The sequence below is a fragment of the Mytilus trossulus genome, chromosome 10, assembly GCF_036588685.1.
Source record: "Mytilus trossulus isolate FHL-02 chromosome 10, PNRI_Mtr1.1.1.hap1, whole genome shotgun sequence".
NCBI lineage: Eukaryota > Metazoa > Mollusca > Bivalvia > Mytilida > Mytilidae > Mytilus > Mytilus trossulus.
Window position 1 is genome coordinate 75,563,691 of NC_086382.1, and position 24,647 is coordinate 75,588,337.

The 24,647-nt window shown below is 32.0% G+C and overlaps 1 protein-coding gene across 1 annotated transcript in view; it reads left to right on the forward strand.

Moving 5' to 3' along the window:
• Positions 1-24,647, forward strand: part of LOC134688175 (receptor-type tyrosine-protein phosphatase eta-like) — a 138,796-nt gene that overhangs the window by 99,367 nt on the left and 14,782 nt on the right. Inside the window, exons 9-13 of the mRNA XM_063548646.1 lie at positions 7,588-7,845; positions 14,601-14,858; positions 18,200-18,469; positions 19,692-19,791; positions 22,228-22,323. Coding sequence (XP_063404716.1) covers positions 7,588-7,845; positions 14,601-14,858; positions 18,200-18,469; positions 19,692-19,791; positions 22,228-22,323 — 982 coding nt within the window. The remainder of the gene's footprint in view (positions 1-7,587; positions 7,846-14,600; positions 14,859-18,199; positions 18,470-19,691; positions 19,792-22,227; positions 22,324-24,647) is intronic.

The following is a 24,647-nucleotide window of genomic DNA, read 5'->3' on the forward strand; positions in this document are numbered from 1 at the left end:
AGCATTTCTAGGCTACCAAATTACAAATACCATAAATGAGTTTTTTTGCTATTTTTGCATTTGCCTCTGTTAGTATGACATAATCAACTCTTTTCTTCAGATGCAATTATTGATTATGTCCAATGTTCATTACATTCAGTGAAAGTTTGGACGTTACGCACGGTAATGCGTTCGGACTAAAATTACAGTATTATATGATTTTAGAACAGCAACCATTTGACTATACAAAATAAAATCACCAACATCCATATATCTACAGAAAGCCCCGGACATGTTTTTCTTATTTTAAGTTAATTCTATAAATTTCTGCACTATACATATATTTTATTGATCACTAAAATCTTACTTTTGCGTTAAACAATGCATATCCGGCGAAACATTTCAGATTAAATAAAATGCGTTTTTCTATGTTCCCTTGCAATTTTGCACATAACATCTGCGAAATTTAGTATATCAGCTTCCTTCTAGCTTTATATTTGAACATCATACCCATTTTTTTGGTATTGGCTGAAATTTGAAACCAGCCTTCAACGAAATATTCAGCAGAGGAACCTGTCTTTAGGGGCCAGCTGAAGGACGCCTCCGGGTGCGGGAATTTCTCGCTACATTGAAGACCTGTTGGTGACCTTCTGCTGTTGTTTTTTTATTAGGTTGGGTTGTTGTTTCTTTGACACATTCCCCATTTCCATTCTCAATTTTATTAATGTGTTATTAGGTATTAAGTTTAAAAAAACTTCACTTTCATTATTATCCCTATAACATAATCAAATCATATTAAAAATATACTCAATAAAAAGTTCTGAAAAAGATAAACATTTTCAAAGTTTCAAATGTAAAAAAAAAAAAAGTTCTTGAAGCAGAATTTAAAAAAATCGAATGTGTAACCACTATGTCCAAACGTAATTTTTGTCAATTCCTTAGGTAAAACATGGTGTATAAAAACTAAATATGCATTTATAAATTTATAATACAAAACAAACATATTTATAAGATACAAACTATAAGTTCATACAAATAGCTAAATGAGTCGGGTTTTTTCACAAACATCAGGACCTTATATTTTTTTTGGGAAAGCATTTCCTATGTCTAGCCGTTATGTCCAAGGGCGTCATTTTGACGTTTCTGCACAGTGGCGTCTTTTGTACAAAAACACACTATCTACGGACTGTTTAGGCAGTTAAAATGTCGGGAAATGTTCATTCCAAAATGGTCTGCTGAAGAATCAAAATAACACTCAGATTAGAAAAAAACACTCATACATAAGGAATCAACCCTTTATAGACACAGGGGAAAAGGGGGGATAGGCCGAGGGACAATTTCTTATGGACAAAAGTTTTCACGCAAATCTTTAACACCTTTATAGATTAGAAACCGATTAGAATCCGAGGTACAGTGTTTTATAAATTTTATACAATTTTATAACACGTATTTGTAAAAAAAAAACCAACATCAGTGTTAAAAAGATAGAGATATAGTCTGAAAACTCGCACAGACACATACATATATTGGACAAAAGTGAGTTCAATTTAAAAAAAAAATTATTTGAACTAAAATCATTATAGAAACATTATTGTATGACCGATTTTTATGAAATACATACCATAAGTTTTAATGTTCAATTTGTCAAATAAAAAATATTTTCTCCTGTGTCCATCCGGAAGCAAGATTTTTTTTAAAGGTTGCTATACGTATTCTATCCAAAATAAAATTGGAAAAATTTGCATTTGTTTTCATATCATTACAGATCAGAAAATAAAAACGATCCTCACGTAATCAATTGTCTTATAAATGATAAATTTTGAAATATTTCTTCAGCTTATGGTATTTATTTGACAACAGTTAATAAAGTAGGTACTCCGCTCTTGATAACAAAATGTCACAGTTAGTATATGGCGTCGAATTTGTCAATTATACGATGTAACGTCTTGCGACGCAATACCGTGTGTAACGTCTTGATGAAGATACCAATACTAGATATCGATTGATGTCTAAATTACTTTACTCCATTACAAATACCTATTAAAATTTATAAGTAAAATATTAAAAACATATAAAACATTACATTAAAAAAATCTTCTTTAAAAGTTTGCTCTGAATACTGTGTTTTAATTCTGAAGAACAGGTACATTTTGTCCCAATCTTTAAATTTGGTCAGGTAGTACAATATTCCATAAAATTTTGAAAAGTGAAATTGATATTTGAAAACGTGTGATTTGCGACTTGAATTTAACAGCAAACAAACCAATGAAAATCCATCAACTAATTCGTCGACGAGAGATGCATATTGTGTCTAAATTTTGTTATTGGCATTGTCTTTTGATTTATACATGTCAGTTTTAACAGATTTTAACTCCCGAGTTAAATGGAATATTCTCTATTATTGTTGACATTGCTAAAGGATCTACAGTGATGTTTTGTGTTATGTAATTTATCGTTTTTCTGTATCTGGTGGTTAGTTTACTCATTGTAAATGATACATCTCTTAGTTTGTACATTGCTAAATTTTGAAGAGAATAGCAAATATCGATATCGAAATGATATCGCCAGAAACAGTCGATATCGACATTTTAAAAAGATGAAATAGAAGAAATTAAAATGTACATGTTATAACTTGTATAATGCAAAAATACAAGTTATAACATGTACAAAAGTACCTGGTACATGTTTAACATGTACGACATATTGGTTAAACATGGCTTTTACTTGTACAAAAATTAAGAAAACCCTAAATGAAACAGAAAAGACATTTAAATTTGTTAAATAATAAAGAACAACAATCAATAGGCCGGAACATGTTTTTTTCTTTAGAGGACAATGATCACAAAATTTCAAAAATTAAGGCTTCGTGACTTATGTTGCATTATAATGTGTTTTCCTGTAATTGTATGTTTTATGCAGACCATCATGGCTTACATCAGTGTCACACTGTTAAATAAAAGCATGCATTTCCTTAATGAGAATACTGCTAAAGAACGCCTACGGGTACGGGAGTTTATCGCTACATGGAAGACCAATTGGTGGCCTTTGGTTGTTGTCTGCTCTACGGTCGGGTTGATGTCGCTTTGACACATTCCCCATTTCCTTTCTAAATTTTATTACATACAAGTAATTAAATTCATCTGAAATGTTAAAGAACACTGCCTTCAAATTTTGCGCAAAACTCCTCTCCCTCGTTTTATTGTATTTAAAAACTAAAGCAATGTCTGATATGCTTAGTACTTAAATGCAAGAGAGAGCTGAAATTGTTTTCATTGCATTATAACTATCTTTGAATCTTCTCTTCAACTTTTTTGGCCTTCAGCATGACTAATGTAAATTTATACCTCATTTTTTTTACTTTGAGTTTGCATGAGTCGAATGTCATTTTGGTGTATTAAATATATATCCTCGACTTTGAAATCAGGGTATTGTTTGTAGAGAAATCTATCATGTCTATCCTCTTACGCGTCTTTAAGTGTCAACTAGAATGAAAGTATTTTAGTATTGCATTCAAAGTGGACACTCACATTTATAATTCATCAGATAAGAATACTGAATAGTGTTTGTTGACTGCATGTGTGTTTTTATGCCCCACCTACTATAGTAGAGGGGCATTATGTTTCCTGGTCTGTGCCTCCGTTCGTTCGTTCGTTCGTTCGTTCGTTCGTTCGTCCGTCTGTGCGGCCGTTCGCCTCAGGTTAAAGTTTTTGGTCAAGGTAGTTTTTGAAGAAGTTGAAGTTCAATTAATTTGAAACTTAGTACACATGTTCCCCATGATATGATCTTTCTAATTTTAATGCCAAAATACAGTTTCGATCCCAATTTCATGGTCCACTGAACAAAGAAAATTATAGTGCGAAGTTCAAGTTACAGTTTTTGGTCAAGGTAGTTTTTGATGAAGTTGAAGTTCAATTAATTTGAAACTTAGTACACATGTTCCCCATGATATGATATTTCTAATTTGAATTCCAAATTTAAGTTTTGACCCCAATTTCATGGTCCACTGAACAAAGAAAATTATAGTGCGAAGTTCAAGTTTAAGTTTTTGGTCAAGGTAGTTTTTGATGAAGTTAAAGTTACATCAACTTGAAACTTAGTACACATGTTCCCTATGATATGATATTTCTAATTTTAATTCCAAATTTAAGTTTTGACCCCAATTTCACGGTCCTCTGAACATAGAAAATGATTGTGCTTGTTGGGCATCCGTGTACTATGGACACATTCTTGTAATACCCCCGCTTTAAAAAAGGGGAGGTATACTGTTTTACCTCTGTCTGTACGTCCGTCCGTCCGTCAGTCAGTCCGTCCCATGAAACTTTCGTCACATTTTTCTCAAAAACTACAATACAAGGATTTCTGAAATTTGGTTTCAGGGTTTATCTAGGTCAGCTATACCGTGTGATGCGTTTTCAGATTGATCACTTGACAACTTCCTGTTTACGGAACACTTGTATGATTTTACACATGATAGCCAAGTTGAAAATTTTCGTCACATTTTTCTCAGGAACTACAATACTCGGATTTCTGAAATTTGGTTTCAGGGTTTATCTAAGTCAGCTTTACCGTGTGATGCGTTTTCAGATTAATCACTTGACAACTTCCTGTTTACCGAACACTTGTACGATTTTACATATGATAGCCAAGTTGAAAATTTTCGTCACATTTTTCTCGGGAACTACAATACAAGGATTTCTGAAATTTGGTTTCAGGGTTTATATAAGTCAGCTATATTGTGTGATGCGTTTTCAAATTGATCACTTGACAACTTCATGTTTACCGAACACTTGTACGATTTTACATATGATAGCCAAGTTGAAAATTTTCGTCATATTTTTCTCAGGAACTACAATACAAGGATTTCTGAAATTTGGTTTCAGGATTTATATTAGTCAGCTATACCGTGTGATGCTTTGATTGATCACTTGACAACTTCCTGTTTACCGAACACTTGCATATTTTTACACTATTAATATTATCCACTTGCTGCGGGGGTATCATCAGTGAGCAGTAGCTCGCAGATTACTTGTTATTTATAAGGTATAAAGAGAATATAAAAACTATGCCTCTGTGGCTAGTTCTACAAAACTGTCTTAGGACTAAATTTTTGAAAATGACAGGAATATGACTGTTGTTGTCCTTCCGTTTGATGTGTTTTATCATTTTATTTTTGCCATTTGATTTGAGACTTTCTATTTTGAATTTTCAGTTTTGTATTTTTGTGATTTCACTTTTAAGGATGGTCTTATGACATATCTTACTTCTAAGTGGGTTTCAAAAAGTATTCCTAAATTAGAACATGTCTTAAAGTTGGTCATAAAGTAAGGACTACACGAGAGGTATATAATGATGGTCTGAGGATAGTCATAAATTCATTCATATAAATTACACTCATTTATTATCTCATCATCAATTCTCATTTCCTGCTAAATCTTTGTAGGTTGACGGATCATTAAGAGTTGTCAAAAATCAACCTTCAATGTATTGATTTTAGGCAATGATGCACCAATTCATCATTGAACATTACCATAACCGATACAGTGATACCTTTTAGTATATCTTTGCTAAGATCATCCTTCGACAGCTTTAAGAAGTCTTAGAAGTGCTTCGTAATACCGACCCCTAGACATTAACTGTTTCAAACAGGAAAAAACACACCAACATGAATTAATAATAAAAAATGAAAATATTCTTGAGGTTAATTACATCTGTTGCAATAATAGAAACATATCTTCATTTTTCAAGTTTGTACAAGTTGAAATCATTTTTAAGCAATATTTTGTACAGGTTATAACATGTACGGGGTACTTTTGTACATGTTATAACTTGTATTTCTGCATTATACAAGTTATAACATGTACAATATTTTTGTATGTGTTATAACCTGTACAAAATCGCAACTTGTACACGACATATATACATCTATAGCAGATGCAATTACGAACATATAAAACATAATGCATCGATCTTAAATCGATGTCAACAACTACATTAAATTAACATATTGTAACACTGGTTTTCAACTGATCATTTCGGAGGAAAAAATTTGTAAAATCGTTTTCTGTGTATTTTTTCCGTTTATATGTGTTGTTTTCAAGAGTAACTCCGCCGCCAGGTTGATCTGCATGGTTGTGTAGTGTGTGCTCTTAATATCATGTTTGTCCTTGTAACTGAAATTTTAGTAGATAATCGTAACTTGTGGACAAACAAAGGCAAAATTCATAAATATTCGTAACTGCAGGTTATATCAATGATAATAATTATAATTAACTGGTTTTGATAAGGAAAAAAGATTGCGTCATAATTACAACGAATACGATATTGCTACAACATAAACTTGTTTGTTCACTACTAACCTTAATGGACGACTATAATATGATATGAAATTATGAAGCACACAACTTTCCCAATCTACATATATTGTTTACATTATATGCATTAAACGGAATCAGACACTTATAGTTGTTTAATTTTCGAAACAAAAAAAAGAAGATGTGGCCTTTTTCAGACCCCAAAAACTCCGAAAAACAACTCGAACTTTAATTTGATTCTAATTTAATGAAAAGCAACACTCAATCGAAGCACATACAAAACGAAATATAGAAATCGGGCTAAGAATTATTTCCCCCCCCAAAAAATAAAAGGCACGTGGTTCTTTACCACATCAGTTAATGTGATAACCACATCAAATAATGACAGGATAATCTGAAATATAGGAACCAACACAAAAAAGTGTGTATAATAATCGTCAAATTTTTCACAATCATTATAGAATGTATAAATCTTTATGAAGAATTGGCAAATCATGATTGAAAAATAACCAAAACATAATTTAAGACACATCCACATTAAGTAATGTGAAAACCACGTGCCTTGCGTACTGACACAATCTAAAAAATCACATCGAGTTATGACAAAACTTATCAAGTAATTAAAAAAACATATCAAGTCAATGCAAAACCATATACCTTAAAATGGAAATATCAAGAAGTAATGACTATACCATATTGATTTATCTCAAAACATTATTAAGTAATGTCAAAAGTTTAAATCATACTTTATAAAGATAAAATATCATCAAGTCAGAATGAACACGATATAACGTTATACCAGAGTTCTATATAAGACAGCTGTGACATCAATACAAAATGGTAATGTTCATGTAAATTATAACATGTTTCTGACATCATTAGTTACCTTACTACACTGAAATGTCTAACCTATTTAATTTTTTAATTCCTATTAAACCTTTTTGGGAAGGCTAGAACCATTCTCTACTTTATTTGTAACTTCTAGGGACAAATAAGGGCTTTACGTTAACCTTTTTCTCTTTCTGAAATATTTTTATATATGTTCCGTCACATAAATATAAATCATTTGGTTTAATGTCACCCACTAGTTCCAGTACAGGTAGCCGTTCAAGAGTTGTGGTAATTTTAGCATTATTTTATATTTTAATTCATGTCTACTACATATTCGCAAGTGCTCATTTTATAAGGTAAATAATGAAATGTTTAAATACAACGAAAATAGTAAGGGACAATTAGCAATAAAGGAAAAAAACACAGTTTAATAACTAACAGTTTAAGATTTCGATTTATTTTGTAGACCCTGAAAAACCAAGCATTGAGTTTTTGAATAGCACGACTAATATCATAACCATTTTAATCAACAAAGGATATGGTGGCATTGATGGATATGAAATATATGTAAATAAACAGCTAAAAGAACATGGTACATATACAGAAGGAACAAAAAAGGTTCAAATACGTGGTATTATTCCCGGAACAAGGTCAAACGTATTCGCTCTTGCTATAGCAAATAAACTGAGAAGTAAAAAAAGTGAGGATATTTCCTGTTTAACATGTAAGTAGTTTATGTATTATAAGATCAAACGATAACTTTTCACGCAGTTGATAACACACTAAAATGTTTGGTAACATTATAATTGTACATGACGTTATTTTTTTATTACAAAAATATTCCCCATTCACGGTCAAGATCATGATAAAAAAAACGGTATTACAAAAGGAAAAACTCTTTATCAGTATGAAATTGAATTTAATTAAGATTTATGTCCGAAAAAAATGTTAAGGTACGACATAATTACTAAAGCCCCGCGTAGTGGCGGGTATCTCTATAGTAATCAGTCCCTCCACCTGTCTGTTCGTCTGTACCATGTGTTGTTTGCTCTATATATAGAGAACCGTTACATTTGTATACTTCATTCTAGACGTATATTAACCAACACCAGAGGGTATGTAATAATGTATGACTCATATGTCTGATGTCAGATCAAAAACTTTGGTTTCAGCTGACCTCCCAATGTTCTATAGTACAGAACATGTTCTTTCTTTGTCCTGTGAAGCGTAATTCGAATTACGAATTCAAAGTTTACACTTGACATGTATATAAACCATCACTAGAATATAACTTCCTAGGTCAACAGTCCGCTCGTCTCTAAAAATGTGGCCGCTTTTTTAATCTGTTATAGATCTTCGTCATCTCGAAACTAGAGTAATGCCACAAAGACGAAGAAAAAAAACCTCTCGGCTAACTAGATATCGGAAGATGTGGTGTGAGTGCCAATGAGACAACTCTCCATCCAAATAACAATTTAAAAAGTAAACCATTATAGGTTAAAGTACGGCCTTCAACACGGAGCCTTGGCTCACACCGAACAACAAGCTATAAAGGGCCCCAAAATTACTAGTGTAAAACCATTCAAACGGGAAAACCAACGGTCTAATCTATATAAACAAAACGAGAAACGAGAAACACGTATATATTCCATAAACAAACGACAACTACTGTACATCAGATTCCTGACTTAGGACAGGTGCAAACATTTGCAGCGGGATTAAACGTTTTAATTGGCCCAAACCTTCTCCCTTTTTCTGAAACAATAGCATAACATCACAACATAGAAAAACATACGATAAAATATCAATTGGCAGACTTAACTCAATCAAAAAACGTATGATTAACTGCACGTTTAAGACAGCTGCGATTACAGGATTGAGCGAAAGACATTTTTCACACTGACGATTACCCCACAACTATAAATGGAAGAAAACAACCATGAAGTGAAAACAGTAAAATAATTCTGGCAATGAAACCAAACATGTTCGTCATAATTTAGCCAGACAATCAGACTTTACCTTGCAAAAAGACACAATATGGACATTTGTATTTTGCATTGATTCATATCTTAATCGATCTACGTAATTTGAACATCGTCCTGTTTTATGTTTGTGATGTAAATCAATGGATTGTTTGAATCGAAATTTGTACTTATAGAAATTGAAAACAAGACGTTGAAAATTTAATATTTTCGTAGCGCTTTTCTGTATTTAGAGATGCATCCTGAGTTTGTGGGATACTCTTTATAATAACACAAATAACATCTACATGTAAGGATAAACAAGAACATGCCTATTTAATGAAAATTATTATAAGTAAGAAGGTTTTGACGTAATAACTGCTTCATTAGAACACAGTTTCTAAACTACGTTTGGACTCAATTGTATCTAATATCGCGACTACTCGAACGATCGTAATTCAAATTATTTTAAGGTATGTAAGAGAAAAGAAATAATTAGCGTATCACATAAACTTGCTATTGTTCATGAAACCATAAAAAAGGTCATGGTCTAATGAAACCTGATGGACGTGTACACATCCATGACATTGCAATCATCAAAACCAACAACAAAAAAACTGAACATTTATCAATAAGTCTGTAAAAAAATTCAAGATCATATACATAGTCATGTGCACTTTACAAGCAAATTTAGTTGACCGTATTCTTATGGTATAATATTACAGATAGGGAATAGAACACGAAATGTATATCTCTAATTTGGCGGGTGTCACCGTTTTACTTATTTCTTTACAAATTGAAAGTTGGTATACGCTTTAGTTATATAACATCACTGGCGAATCAAGGCTGACTATCGGAAGCACTCTCCAACTCTAACCTTTAATAATATTTAATCATGTTTTGCCGATTTAAAAAAAAAAAAAATTTTTTGGGGGGAGGCATTAAATGTCCCAAAAATTGTATGATGTTTGAACTACGTAACTTTGAAAAATCCTAAATCCGTCCCTCTGTATTGTCCGTTATATATTGACCAACGTGAATGTTCGATAAGCATAACACAATGGAGAAATAACATGACCGTTTATTTATAAGACGATTGATAACATAATCATTGTTGTTTTTTCTGGAAATCCTGAGACTATGGTATTATAATAATTTATGCATAGTATTATGTTACAATTAGAGTTAGATATATTTGATATTTAACGCATAATTATTGATTTCCTTTGCCGTGCATAAACATTCACTTTGTATGGCGATTCTGAATGCACATATATCTGTCTTATTATCATGCTTAATAATCAACATTTAGCCTTTAGAATATTTAATTAAATGATCATAGGAAAGATTACACCCCAGATTGATTGGAGTACTTGTGGATATAACTATCATGTTGTGCAAGCAAATCACATACCACAAAGGTGTGATTCAATTTTTTAGACCTTTTAAAATTTAATTTTAATTTTAGTAATTCATATAAAAAGCTTGTAGAGTTTAAACCTCGATTTGTGTTATAATCTTATATACGCATGCGTCAGTGAAAATGGCAGGAATCTTAAATAGCGGGAAAATACTGAGAAAAATATGGATAACTGCTAGTTTCCTGCGTGAAAAATTTGTGATAAAAACATTGTAAAAGATGCACAGGAGAAAACGAAATCGACCACGGCGATTTACAGCTCATAAATACAAATATGAAAATTCTTTCCCATCGGTTCTATCTGGTTTCACGACCAAAAGACAGTGTACGGACGTAAACAAAGAAAGCAACAACAAAAACAAAGTACGTTCAGACACATTTAGTGAAGACAACTCAAGTCCGATCAATATACAAGTACGGCATCGAATAACTCACTAAATCAAAAACCCCAATACACACAAATGACAAGTACACCTATGGAATTTCAAAGTATGCCCCAATACATGTCGTACCCTCCGCCGATGATGATAACACCAATGCCGACATCGTCATATCAAGCCGCAATCGAAAATTATTTCAAAGAGCTCTGTCATCGTATGACAAGAGTCGAGAAAAAACTGAGCACTCTAGATAAAATCGAAGAACGTTTAGAAAAGATGGACACAAGACACAATAAGCTTGATAACGAAATGATCCAATGCAAAGACAGAATAAGCAAGTAGAAAGAAAGAACACATTTGTTTTATCTGATATGAAAGATGAACATATAGCCCTTAAAAAGAGGGTATATTGTATCAACAATGGTATTGAGACGACAATAAAAGACAAAATATTTGTCCGAAACAAACTGATAGACATGGAAACAGGTGATCTGAAACAATACCTTCTGTTCCTTGCGCTGGAAGAAAAATATTAAAATGTTGAAACGAATGATGAAAATAAGGGGGTGCAACCGGGACAGTGGATAAGAAGAGTAACGCGGTACAAGTGAATGAAATTTGTGTTGACACAGTGTCTAATTTTTGTGAACAATTTCTGAACATTGAAAATGCTAGGCACAAAATCAAAATAGAAAGGGTATACCGATTAGGAAAACCCAACACTATCACGTCAAAGCCTAGACCAATCGGGGCTAAATTCTGCGATATATCCGACAGGGAGTATGTCCGCAGTGTATCGAATCGCGTAAAGGAAACACAATTTTGTATAAACCCCATTATCCAAAAGTTGTACTTGAAAAACGGAAAAAGCTTATTCTAATAATGAAACAACAGCGGAAAAATCATAAGAAGACATATATTTTCGACGATAAGCTATTTGTTAACGGTCAATTGTGGAAGGAGTAGGGACCAGCGGAGTGTGATGTTAGACAAAACAAATGTAATATTAAAACGGGAAATTATGGGTGTTGTTGGAATATTTCGAAAGAAATAATACGAAAGCTAAAAGATGAAAAATTGTGAAAATACGATACGAAATACGATATTCTGTGTTTCAATGAGTGTTGGATCAAATTTCCTGTAGAATTTGATCTAAAAGGTTACGACAAAAAGTTTTTATACAAAGACATTGTCGAATGTTAAAATATTGGTTTAAGTTATTATGTAAAGATAACTGTATTCAAAACGTTGTTATGAAGAAATTCTCGAGAGATGTAATAAAAAAAAACGACAAATATAACTGGGCCTGTCGAATTAGAGACATATTATACATGTATGGGTTCCGTGATGTTATGTGTTATTCAGGTCTCAGACATGGTATAAACTGCGAAATTCCCGGCTTAGAGTTTATATCCACTGAGCCGAAGGCTCAGGGGATATATAAGACCTTAGCCGGGAATGTCACAGTATATACCCTTTCTGAGACCTGAATTACACACATATTACGGATTACCCCTGACTTAATGTTATTTTCAAGTGCAGGTTTTTGTACACAACACATATAAGGTGAAAAGCTTTATATATTCGGCATACGTGAAGGATTTTCTAATTTGCTGTGATCATAATTATATCGTGTATGTAATAATTAATAATAACACTTTTATCATTAAATTTAAGTATTAAAAGTGTAAATTGCGTGATTTCGTATCAAAAATGTATAATTGTCTGAAGCACGTCATTTTCTCCCTCTGTGAGCCTCTGACAATCTGATAGCTTTTGACAACGTCATATAGTAACCGGTGTTATGATGACGTTTTTGAGGTTCCAATTGGGGGTACAAACGTCGTATATACCCCGGCAGTTTCCTTAATTTACACTGACAATTCTGTGTTGTTATCAAATCACAAACCTCGACACATTTGTAATCCGTAATATATGGTTATATCAGGGTGTAAAAATGTGGATTTGTTTTAAGTGAATTCGAAGATAGAGTAAAGGGTAGCTTTCATAGTAAAATGAACTCATTTTTTGAGGACTCACGACTGTATGTTGTATAGATATGTATTTGACCCCATCATGTTACATTTTTATTTAGATCATTTAGATCATGCTGTAAATTATATTTATGAACCATTTATTTGTAAATATGCTCACAGTTTGAATATTGAAACTGGTCGATTTTATTATATCGAGAGACATCTGACACTTTGTAATTTGTGTGATAAACAAGTAATTGAGGATGAATATCATTTTATTTTGGTATGTGAAAAGTATGATGAACTTCGAAAGAAATTTATCAAACCATATTATTGGAGAAAACCTTCTAACTTTAAACTTATACAACTGTTATCTGTTCATTATGTAAAGGAACCTAGCAATTTAGGGAATTTTTATTTCTGGCCGAGAGGGTACGTACTAAATTTAATCTTTAGAAATGCTAAATATGTGTTATGTTTAGTCATTCTCTGCTGTACTGGTATATGGGTATACTTAATTATATGATTATTTGACTAATTGTTTAAATGTAAATATATTTCACTGATGTAATTGAATATTTGTAATATCTATATTGCATAAGCTGTATTGCGTACGAATAAAAGATTATTATTGTAATTTCTAGTTATTTTGCAGTTAGACTTCTTCGCCAATGCTAAAACCCGTATGTTTTTTTTGTTCCAATAAAGTAGAAATTCGTGTGTTTACAGCTTCAAATAAATAATAAGTTGTCCTCTGAAAGAAATCTTTTTCACACAAGTTAAAAAAAAACATTTTAAATGTTAAAGTTTATTAAGTTATGCTATTATGCATTCTTTTTGTTTGTTGTTTACAAAACCGGGTTCTGCATTGTAAAATCTGGGACAAAACCAGGTCGTTCACATTGACAAAACCGGGTCATTCCATTTTGACATGACCCTTATTCTTTCGTTGTATGCACAGAAATAGTTTTGACGTGCATTTTTACTTATTTCTCCGTTCGTTTAGAATAGTTGTAAAAAATATAACATCTCACAATAGAGAATAGCTGTATATGTATTTATATTCTTCAATCTGACAAAAACAACAGAAAAAATAAACAGAAACATTCATTTTCTCTGTCTCTCGTTGTTCCGTCGCCGTATCGGATTGAAAAACCAGTTAGTCAGGGCAGTAAAGTCACAGTGAAGAAAAGTAGAAAAAAAATCTCAATTGGTTTCACTGACGGAGGAATGTCCGATGTTAAAAGGCGATTTGAATTGTATCTTCTCTTAACATATAAACCAAGATTAAGACAATATGTAAAAGTTAAAAAAAATTCAGGCAGAAACTTGTGTCGTTTTTTTTTGGTAATGTGCAAAGAACGAGCTTTTTATTCTTGCAAAAAAAAAGAATTATTCGAAAGAAACGTATATGGTCTAAATACTCGTGGGGTTTTATCTTTGAGCAACCACACGAGTATTTTACTTGAATGGTCCAACCATATATACATAAGTATAGTTGTTTGGTAATTAACATATGCGTATGGTCTATATACTCGTTTTTTCCGGAACATATAAATATCTTAATTTCTATTTAATTTTAATTTTAATGCTAATTCATAATCATTTGCTAAAAACACAAATTGCTGAAATCAAAAGTTCGGTTACAATTTAAAATGCTTATATTTTATTGATTTATAATGTTTCATATTAATACTATTTGGGATGGTAACGATCAGTTATGTGGTTTTATATAATTACAGATCCAAGTCCTCCAAAAATACAGGTGATCGAGAGAACTAATACTACAATACTTCTTAAAATAGAACCAGGACAAGGATCCGTAGAACGCCTTTTTATTTTAGTGAATGGATCTGTACATTCTCAAGTAAGCCTAGACTCATCCAAAACAAGTATGACAATTTCAAGTCTGCAAGCTGGCACTGTATACAACTTACGTGTAAAAGCTACATCTAATAATTTAACCAGTGCATCTTCAAATGCAGTAATAAATGCAACATGTAAGTTATGTTTAGATTTTAATTGCTTTTTTTAACTTTTAGCTTTAACATTTTAACTTGTCCTTATCTTCTTAAACCAATATAATTTTAGATTCATGAAAAAGATTAATTTGCGTCATCATTGTTGCAAATTATTTGTGGGACACACCTCCTTTTATTACAAGTTGAATAACATTCTTTATGATTTACAAAGAATTACGCAATCATGTCATTATCAATACTTAATATTGCACATGACATCAATCATGTAGGAATTATATAACTTGACGGTATTAACCACGTTACGCTATGTCCTTCTGCTAATATATTACAATACATCTTTTGTTTTCAAGAATACAGTTGTTATAGACTTTATTATCCTTCATTATTACATTGCTTGCAACATGTGCAATGAATTACCGTGATTTTCCAGTGAAATAAAACCAATAATTGCACTTTCGAAATAGACTCTGATGGCATATTACAAAAAGTGTTGTAATGACGTTGTTAAAATGTAAACATGTTGGTAAAATATATCTTCATCAACAATTTAATATGAACACTGTTTAGAAAATTCAAGATTTTTAAAGTTGCTTTCTAAATTATGTTGGAAACAATGAATAAAAATGCATTTCTTGTGTCATTTTTAAGCATTTAACATTATATATTTTCCCTGTTTCCTAATAATTGTTTTGTACATTCTGTGAGAAGTGTTTTACTGAAAACGTATCATTGAGATGTAATTTCAAGGATAAACCGAGTATCGCCGGTATGTCATGCACTCACGTTACAGAAAGGCATGTGATAAAAGCTGGAGGTATGTGATAACTTCTTCATCATGTTCATATCAGCCCGCGAAACACAGTTTCGGAAAATTTCAAATTCACGAAAATCTTAGGCTATTATTACAGTTAAATTTATAGCATATTTACCGTAAATATATAATCATATACTTGTATAAGATATTCTTTCAATTTTACAGTTCAATTATATTTAAAAATATTAAAAGGCAATAAAAATATACCTTTGTTTATTAACTATATAGATTCCTAAGAAATTCTTCGACGGGCTGATTACGGAACATTTATTGACTGCTTCCGGAATGTTATCACATGCCTTTCCGTTAATGTTCGTAACGTTTATCGCATATAACGTCGTGCAATTCCGAAAATTTATTTGTAAAAATAGCCGCGTTTGTCGAGTGTTTGAACAACGACAACACAGTGCGGAAAACCGCAAGTCATTTAAGACTTTTCACAAAATGGCAGCAATGAATTAAGATTAAACATGTTTCGTTTTTGCATAAATTAGATGCCAGAAGTACTGTTCATTTAATGAAAAAAATGTATTATTGCTGTCATTTTTTATTCATTAATTGTAAAACAAATAGCTCTTTCGAGCTTCTAGTTACAAATTGTGACTTGGACTGAGAGTTGATTCATTGAAACTAGTCCAACATCTTGTTATATCTACTAGAAGGAAATAATAACATTAGATGTATGTTCCATTATGATGCCTTATTCTGATTGGCTAACTGCACATCACGTGGTAATCCTTAAGTTATTGCATTACACAATAAAACTTATCATTCACGATAACACGAGGTCTGACAATAAAGTGCACAGGTGAATTAAACAAAAAAATAATTCGTGTTTCATGATCCTAGCCAAAAATGTAATTATTAGTATCGAATGCTTCTTTTTGTAACTTCATAGGGTTGTTAACGCGTTAACCGTGCGCACATAGTTAGAATGAAGCGCTTCCGCACTTCATAAAAAAATGTAATTCGGTCAACGCTTTTACACCCAAATGAAGTTGCAAAAAGAAGCATTCAATTCTTCAATATATATCCGTTCTACTTCGAATTCTCGTACGTCGCGTTCTAGAAATGTAGAAATACTTTATTGATAAATTTTAGATTTGCCGTTGTAATGTATGGCGTTTTTCTGCAGATCTGTTATAATAACGCATTATAGTAGTTAGTGACCACTATGGTGTTAACATGTATATCTTTTAAAAAGTATTTTTTATAAATTTTTTGGACGTTTTTGTCTTCAATGCTCTTTAACTTTGTACTTGTTTTGGCTCTCGAACTTTTTTGATATGAGCGTCACTGATGAGTTTTATGTAGACAAAACGCGTGTCTTGCGCGTGTTTAAGTATAAGCCTAGGAGCTTATAATACATAGCTATACTTTGTGTGTTTCTCTGTCTTCTATGTTTTCCCATAAACTTGTTGTGTAGTCCTCTCATGTAATGTTGTCATTTTAATGTTAAATTAAAGATTGCCATAAAAGTGGGAGGTTCGGCTATTAACAAAACCAGGTTTAACAATTTTTTTCTTAAAATGACCTGTACCAAGTCAGGAAAATGGCCATTGTTGTATTATAGTTCGTTTCTGTGTGTGTTGCCTTTTTGTGTTGTGTTTCTGTTGTGTCGTGGTTTTCCTCTAATATTTGATGTTTTTTTCTAAGTTTTAGTTTGTAACCCGGATTTGTTTTCTTTTCAGTCGAATTTTGAATTTTGAACAGCGGTATACTACTCTCGCCTTTATTTTAGAGATACTAGTTTGTACGGCAGTTTGCTTATATAAACCATACATGTATGTGTACATTGTCGGAACATATCTAAATTTTCAACAGCAGTATACTACTGTTGCCTTTATTTTAGAGATACTAGTTTGTACGGCAAACCTGCAGTTCGTTAAAATTTAAATTATACATACTCACAAGTGATGCGCAGAGGAAACAACTTTAAAACGCTAAATAAACAATATGTTTACATTGTCGGAAAATATCAAACTTATTTGAATAAGCTTTAAAAACAGGACGAAAATCAAGTTTTTCCGGGCTTTTCTCCTAAAATATTTTGGGGTATTTTCCGTCAATGTACATATTATTGTGTTTTAACTTAATTTAAGTTGTTAAAATCTAGAACAGAGTCTCCTTTTTTCAAAGAAATCGAAAAAAGTAAAACGCGAACTGCAAAGAAGTCCATAAAACTAACTGTTACGTAAAACGATATATCCAACATTAGCGCTTGCTCAACATGAAACAGGGTAACAGGAAAATTAATTTATAAACGTAAACAAAGCAAAAATGTATTTGTTCTTCCATAATTTTTACAATAGTTGGCTAATTTCGGGATAAATAAAATTTGATTAGCATTTTAGACCAACATTTAAAAAAAAACGTAACATGAGACTTTATTTGTGTACCTGTTATTTGCATGGGAGTTGGCTGATTTAAGTGATTTACAGTATTTAAACGGTTGAATAGCATTGAAGACTGACAATTCCATCCCAAGATTTAGCAAAGTACGGCTAATGTAATCCTGTCGTAATGAATCATATCTATATTTTAGACCCCAGTCCTCCCATCTCTATCAGGATAATAGAAACAAAAAAAGATTCTGTAACAATAAAAATTGTTAAGGGAAAAGGACTTGTAAAACGCTATGTCGTTTCTGTGAATGGAAGGGACATCAATGTACCTGCATCATTGAACAAGGATGCTACAGTTTACACAATTAGTGGACTTGATTCAGCAACTTCATATCCAATCAAAGTGTCAGCAGTATCAAGTGGTGAACACAAAACTGAATTAGCAAGCATACAAATGTCTTTGACAACAGGTAAATTTTACTTATAGCATAATATATATTGAATACCCGTTTCGTTTTTGATTAGATATGTCAAATCATTTCCTTATTTCTTCGCACATTTTGAATTGTAAAAAAAATATTCAAATTTAATCAGATTTTGAAACAGCTGCACACTGACTATTATACTTATCTTGTCATTATAAATAAGAACATCCAGTTTTATTTCTATTTTCTATTATTGATACGTATACCAGTGATTAACAATAATTATCGCCTTTTTGTGCATTTTTCCGATGATATTTTTTGTGATAATTTTGCATATCATGCTACTCGCCTGAGATGGAAAATTATCGCTAGAAACTAAGGAGGCACATGACGTTGCTAATGAAATTGACATGAAAATGACATGACAACGTCGGCATAAGTAAAAAAGCGATAAACAGATTGACCAATAATGGTTTACTTTTTTAAATTGTTATTTGGATGGAGAGTTGTCTCATTTGCAATCACATCACATCTTCCTATATCTATAATTGGTCATCTCAACTCGTTGCCTTTTTTTTTTCGAGAAAACCAATAATCAACAATAAACTATAAACTATAAATATCTTAAATACCATAAGATGTGACTGACACTATTTCGTAACTCTTCTTGATATATTGACACACTATCTAACATACAAATAACTTTTAAATCAAAAATGTAAAATGTAATCTATTGTTCATATGTCATGCAAATTCATAATGATATATTTATAACATAAGAAAATTTTATGGCTAAATATAATGGACATTGATAGTAAGTAAATTTGAATTACCTCATAAATATACAGGTTTGTGGTCGAAAAAATTATATTTGATTCTGGACAATGATAAGTTTTCACTGACATAAATTTTTCAACAAAAAAGAATTGAAGTATACCAGGCAGCAAAAGCTATATGTTTAAAGACAAACCAATGGACATTGTCAACAGAAACGAATCAACCAGACCGACAACAATTATATGCTATCCATGACTAAATGTTCGTGGTAGTTTGACTACTCTTTTACTGTCCATATTGAGGCTGGGAATTTTAATCCCGCACATGACAAATGCACTCATGATTCAAATTGTAATATTTCACCAATTTGTATAGTGGTTGTTTCAAGCGTTTATTTTGTTAACGAACCTTTTTAAAATGATTAACTCTCATACGATTGAAAGCATCTGACATTTGTTTGACTCTGTATTATTCTTTTCATATTATCAAGAGAAAGATCCTATTCCTGTTGCAATTGGAGGTGTTTTTGGTGGATGTGCTGCCTTGGTAGTAATATTAATTATCGTATTGTCATGGAGACGACAAGCATTGTAAGTTTAATATTTAAATGAAGGGCCGTTGATATGAATTAAGACATTGAAAAGAGAAGCTTATATTGTAAATAGAATGGAAAATATTCAAAATATTCACAGTAGAATGTGTTCAACGCTTGATAAAAAGTTTTCAGAAACATGCAGATGAGATATTTCCAACTACTGGGTTTATCCCGAATATAATATGGATACTTAACCCTAATAAGTTCTACTCAAAGATGTTTAATCAGTGTGCACGTGCTAAGTAATTTCTAAATTTATATTTGTATATGAGTGAAGTTTCTTTTCCATATGCTGTATTGTTAAACAAAACTTTTCTATAAATTGATAATAAAAAAAGGAAGACCGATAAATTTAAATCCCTAGTTTGAGGGTATAAAAACTTACTTTTGAACACTGATTTAAATAATAAATACACTAAAATTATAAATGAAATTTAGCTGGACATTATAGAAGACATAATTTTAGGTAAAGTGAAGAATTAATTTTCAAACGTATGATTTTTAATTGTACTCATATGAATCAAATTTCATACAAAACGTTTTGAAAGACAACTAATCACAGCATCTTGCACAGTTGATATATTTACCTTTAAAATAACAATTTTAGAATAAAGACCCTCAAACGCTTTGCATACACACCCGTGGTAAAATGTGAATATATTGGCTGGGCTTTTCCGATCGTACTCCAACGTCATATGCTTATTTATGAATGATCTACCCGACCTCATGAAGTTATAACATAAGCATAATACGGAGAAATACACGCTTGTGAAACCGAAAATATTTAGAACAAGGAAACGTAAACAATGCTAAAATGTGTTATGTAAGCAATTTTTTATACATATAATACATATAAGTACAGTTATCATTTAGATTTATCCAAACCCATCTAAATATGTTATTTTAAATAGGTTAAGCATTTCACTTTTTTAGTTCCGTTATTTTACGTCAGTTTAAAAGTGTTTGTTTTAATGGGAACGGCAATAAATGCCTTCACCTAGAGCACTTCGATCAAAAGCAATTGCCGTATTTGTCCTATAAGAATCGAAATAGTGTATTGGGCTCGACTATATCATGATTTTACCACTGCTTGTCCCTTATGAGTTTGACTGTCCCTCTGGTATCTTTCGTCCCTCTATCGCTCAGGTAATCTATTTGTCATAAAGGTCCAACTCGTGGGAAAATAACATAATATTCAAGCCCTCATTAATCATTTCTTAATTCACATTTCAATAAGTGCTGACATCTCAGTAAATTTGAGTAATGGGATATAAGCAAAACGTGTAAGACATGCTTCGTGATCATGTCTTCACCATTGTAACAGATGGACGAATGCAAATTATAATTTATAACAAACTTGATGCTTTAATCTTTTAATTGTAACCAACCCATTTATCAGCAATTACATAATAACTATACCATTGTATGACGTTAGTTCGTACGATACGATCGACAATATTCAATTTATACTGACTTCATAAATTGATGTGTGTAAAACTCACTGATACAGAGGAAGATCGACAGTAATCGACTCTACATAAGTGTGTTGACAGCCTAACGAATTGGTTAACCGATATTATTTGACCATTCATCGATTCCCTATTTTTCAATTGTGGAGTTTTTGTAATTTTACTACTTATGTGCTACTTGCAATTGCTCCGAGTGTGAATTTGAATGGTGGTGATACATGCATACATACCAGAAAGTGAAATAGCAATAATACCGAACACCAAAGAAAATTAAAAAAAAAGTAGCTTTTGAAATGACAAAATCGAATTAAAACAATTTAGTTGAAAGAAAAACAATTATCATATTTCTGACTTGGTTTAGTTAGTTTAAACATATTTTACATCCAAAACATTGACAATAGAATTAGACACATGTTTTGCAACTTACAACGTCATCTCTTTTACATACAAATAATAAACAACCGAACAAAACAAAATTCATGATAATAACATCGTAAACAATATTGATATGGAGACAAATATGGTTTTAGTTTGTAACCCTGATTTGTTTGCTCTCAATCGATTAGTCCTTTTATCTATGATGAGTGTATATATGGCTTTCAAACAGCGGTATATTACTGTTACCTTGGTACAGGCATTTCTTTCTGGATTTAAGCTGTTTTAAGCTTACTGAAACTCTAACTTATATGACAGCCATATATAATTCTATTATATTGACACCAGGATTGACACCATGAGATGCTTACCATGTCCATGACCCCAGTCTTACAATTTTCTCTGTTTCATTGTGCTACCTTGCTTGTGATGTGCTGACTCTGTTTTTGAGATATCAAAATCGCTCCTTCTTGTTACTTTGTTCTGAATTTATCGTGTACGAAGTATGAAAAGTATTGTACATGTGTAAGTTCCGATAAATATTTGTTTTGAAATATGTATAACTTTTGAGATTTAATTTTGCTCAGATGCTTTAAAGAGAATATTCATAAAGAAGTAGAACAAGGCAACATGAACGCTGGATTTGAAGAAGAAGTTGAATTGGAAGACAATCGTCGGAAGAGGTGAACAACTATTTTGCATTAAACTTTGAATACTGAAACTATTGATCAATGCCTTCTCTTTTAAAACCCAAGCCTTTGCTTATAACTATTTGCATTGCTGTCATTCCTTGTTTTATAGTTATACACACAATTTCAAAAAGCACATGCACAATTATTCTATTGCACATTTCAAAGCACCTTGAACTTACGTTTCTGTCTTATAAATGTGTACCCCATATCTCATATTTTGCTAAATAATCACTTGCAATAATAACATCACATAAATAGAGTTGGACAAAGCATATATAAACTAACAAAACATGAAAATGATGATGAAATTGATGAAACTTCGTTGAAGGCCAATATGATCGAATAGTCTTTGTTCAGATCGTTCAATTGCTGAAACTACCTGTAGGAAGCAACTGTGCATGCTGATGCACGGTCTTCCAGTTACTGCTTCTTGACTTGCGTACTTATTTTTCTAACATGTTCACATTTGAATACTTTGCCGAAAAATTGCAAAAACTTTCATCCGAAAGAGATATTTTTACCATGGTTTTTGGCAAGTGTGTTAAAATTTATCAGATACTAAGGAAGATTCCAAATTGGAAATAAGATAGGATAAAATTGTTGTTAAAGAAAGGAAAGATAAATTTACGAAAGGAGTAATCAAACTCACAGTCGAAAATAAACAGACAAAGGGAGAAAAAAACGACAAAAGACTAAAATGCAACCAACAGTTTACAAAAAAAGACTGTTATTTTATGCAGAATACCACGAAAAACAAATGTAAGCAGAAAATGATGTGTTGCTGATTTGTTGTGCAAAAGGACAAAACATTTTCAAAGCAGTGCACAATCAAATATAAAAGAAACAAGTTTAGGTTCAGGTGCTTGGTTTTGTTTTTAGAAACGATCAGCTAAAAGCAGAAATCTCTTTTTAGGCCTGAAGTATCATTACTCCTTATACCGAAATAAAGCTTTGATGTGTATTGTTGATTCTACATTATTGTGTAAGCATGCACGCCGTATATCTCAAGGTTATTCAAATAACTGACAATTATTGAAAAATTGTGTCCATATTTTTGATGTCCCAAATCATATATAACGTGCTTCAGCATATCGTTCACTGTTGATATTGCGGAACGTCTGTGTTATTCCAGGAAAATTGTGACGATTTTATTAGTAACGTCACGTTGAACTTGGTTGAGTTGATATATGCCCTTGCTACTGTATCGCATGTCCTTTATTATTTGACATAAAATTTAATGACATGACCATAAGCAGTAAATTAGTTTGGACATACCAAAAGAGGCGAAAGATAACAAAGGGACATTTTAATTCATAAGTCTAAAGCAAAACTGACAACGCTATGACTAAAAAAAAGACCTACAGATAAACAACAATACACAATTACTACATAGAAAACTATAGAGTAAGCAACACGAACCCACCAAAACTATTGGTGATCTTATGTGCTCCAGAAAGCTAAGTAAATCCTGCTCCACACTCGTCGTGTTGCTCATCTTAGTACAAACCCGTTGATAAGTCTATATATGTAGGTCATTTTCAGGATATAGGGGACAGGATTGTAGTTGCAACCAATGGAACACATCCGTGATCATCTTTCATGTCTATGTACATTTTACATACATTCCATCACAGTCAACCAACTCGCGAAGGTGTCTGTAAAAATTTACGAAGGGATAATTTCAACTTCACTACTTGGTTAAAAGCGTCCATTTGAGCAACAACCCTTTATTAAGAAAATCAGGATAGAAAATACAAGCCCCTGAGTATCGTGCCAACCTTTAGATAGATGTCAATAACAATACACTAAAAATGGAAAGTAAATATTCGAGACACAACCAAATTGCATAGAGGACCCTTGTTTGATAGGGAAAAAAATGGTCACCTTATTTCTGTTAGAAAAGTTCATACAATACGACCGAAAGGAAAAATAGATAGCTCTTTCATAGGAGTTGTGTTGATAAAATTACGCTTAAGCCTTAACATTTTGACATTAAAGAGGAGGACAAATTAGGGGACCGTCAACTCTCATAATTCGAAGTTAAACTGTCATGACAAATACAAAAGAGGAAGAAGAAATGCCAGACAAGAAAACAGAACACTACAAAGAACATTACAGAATGATTCCTACCAAAAACTGTGGGTTCATCCTGATGCTCCGGAAGGGTAGGTACACGCTGCTCTACTACTGACAACCGTCAAGTTGATCATGGTAAATACCAATGCGGTGATGAATATCATTCCGTGGCAAACATTTGGGGGGGACATAACCTGAACATATATGTGGTTATTTATGACACAGACAATGCATAACTG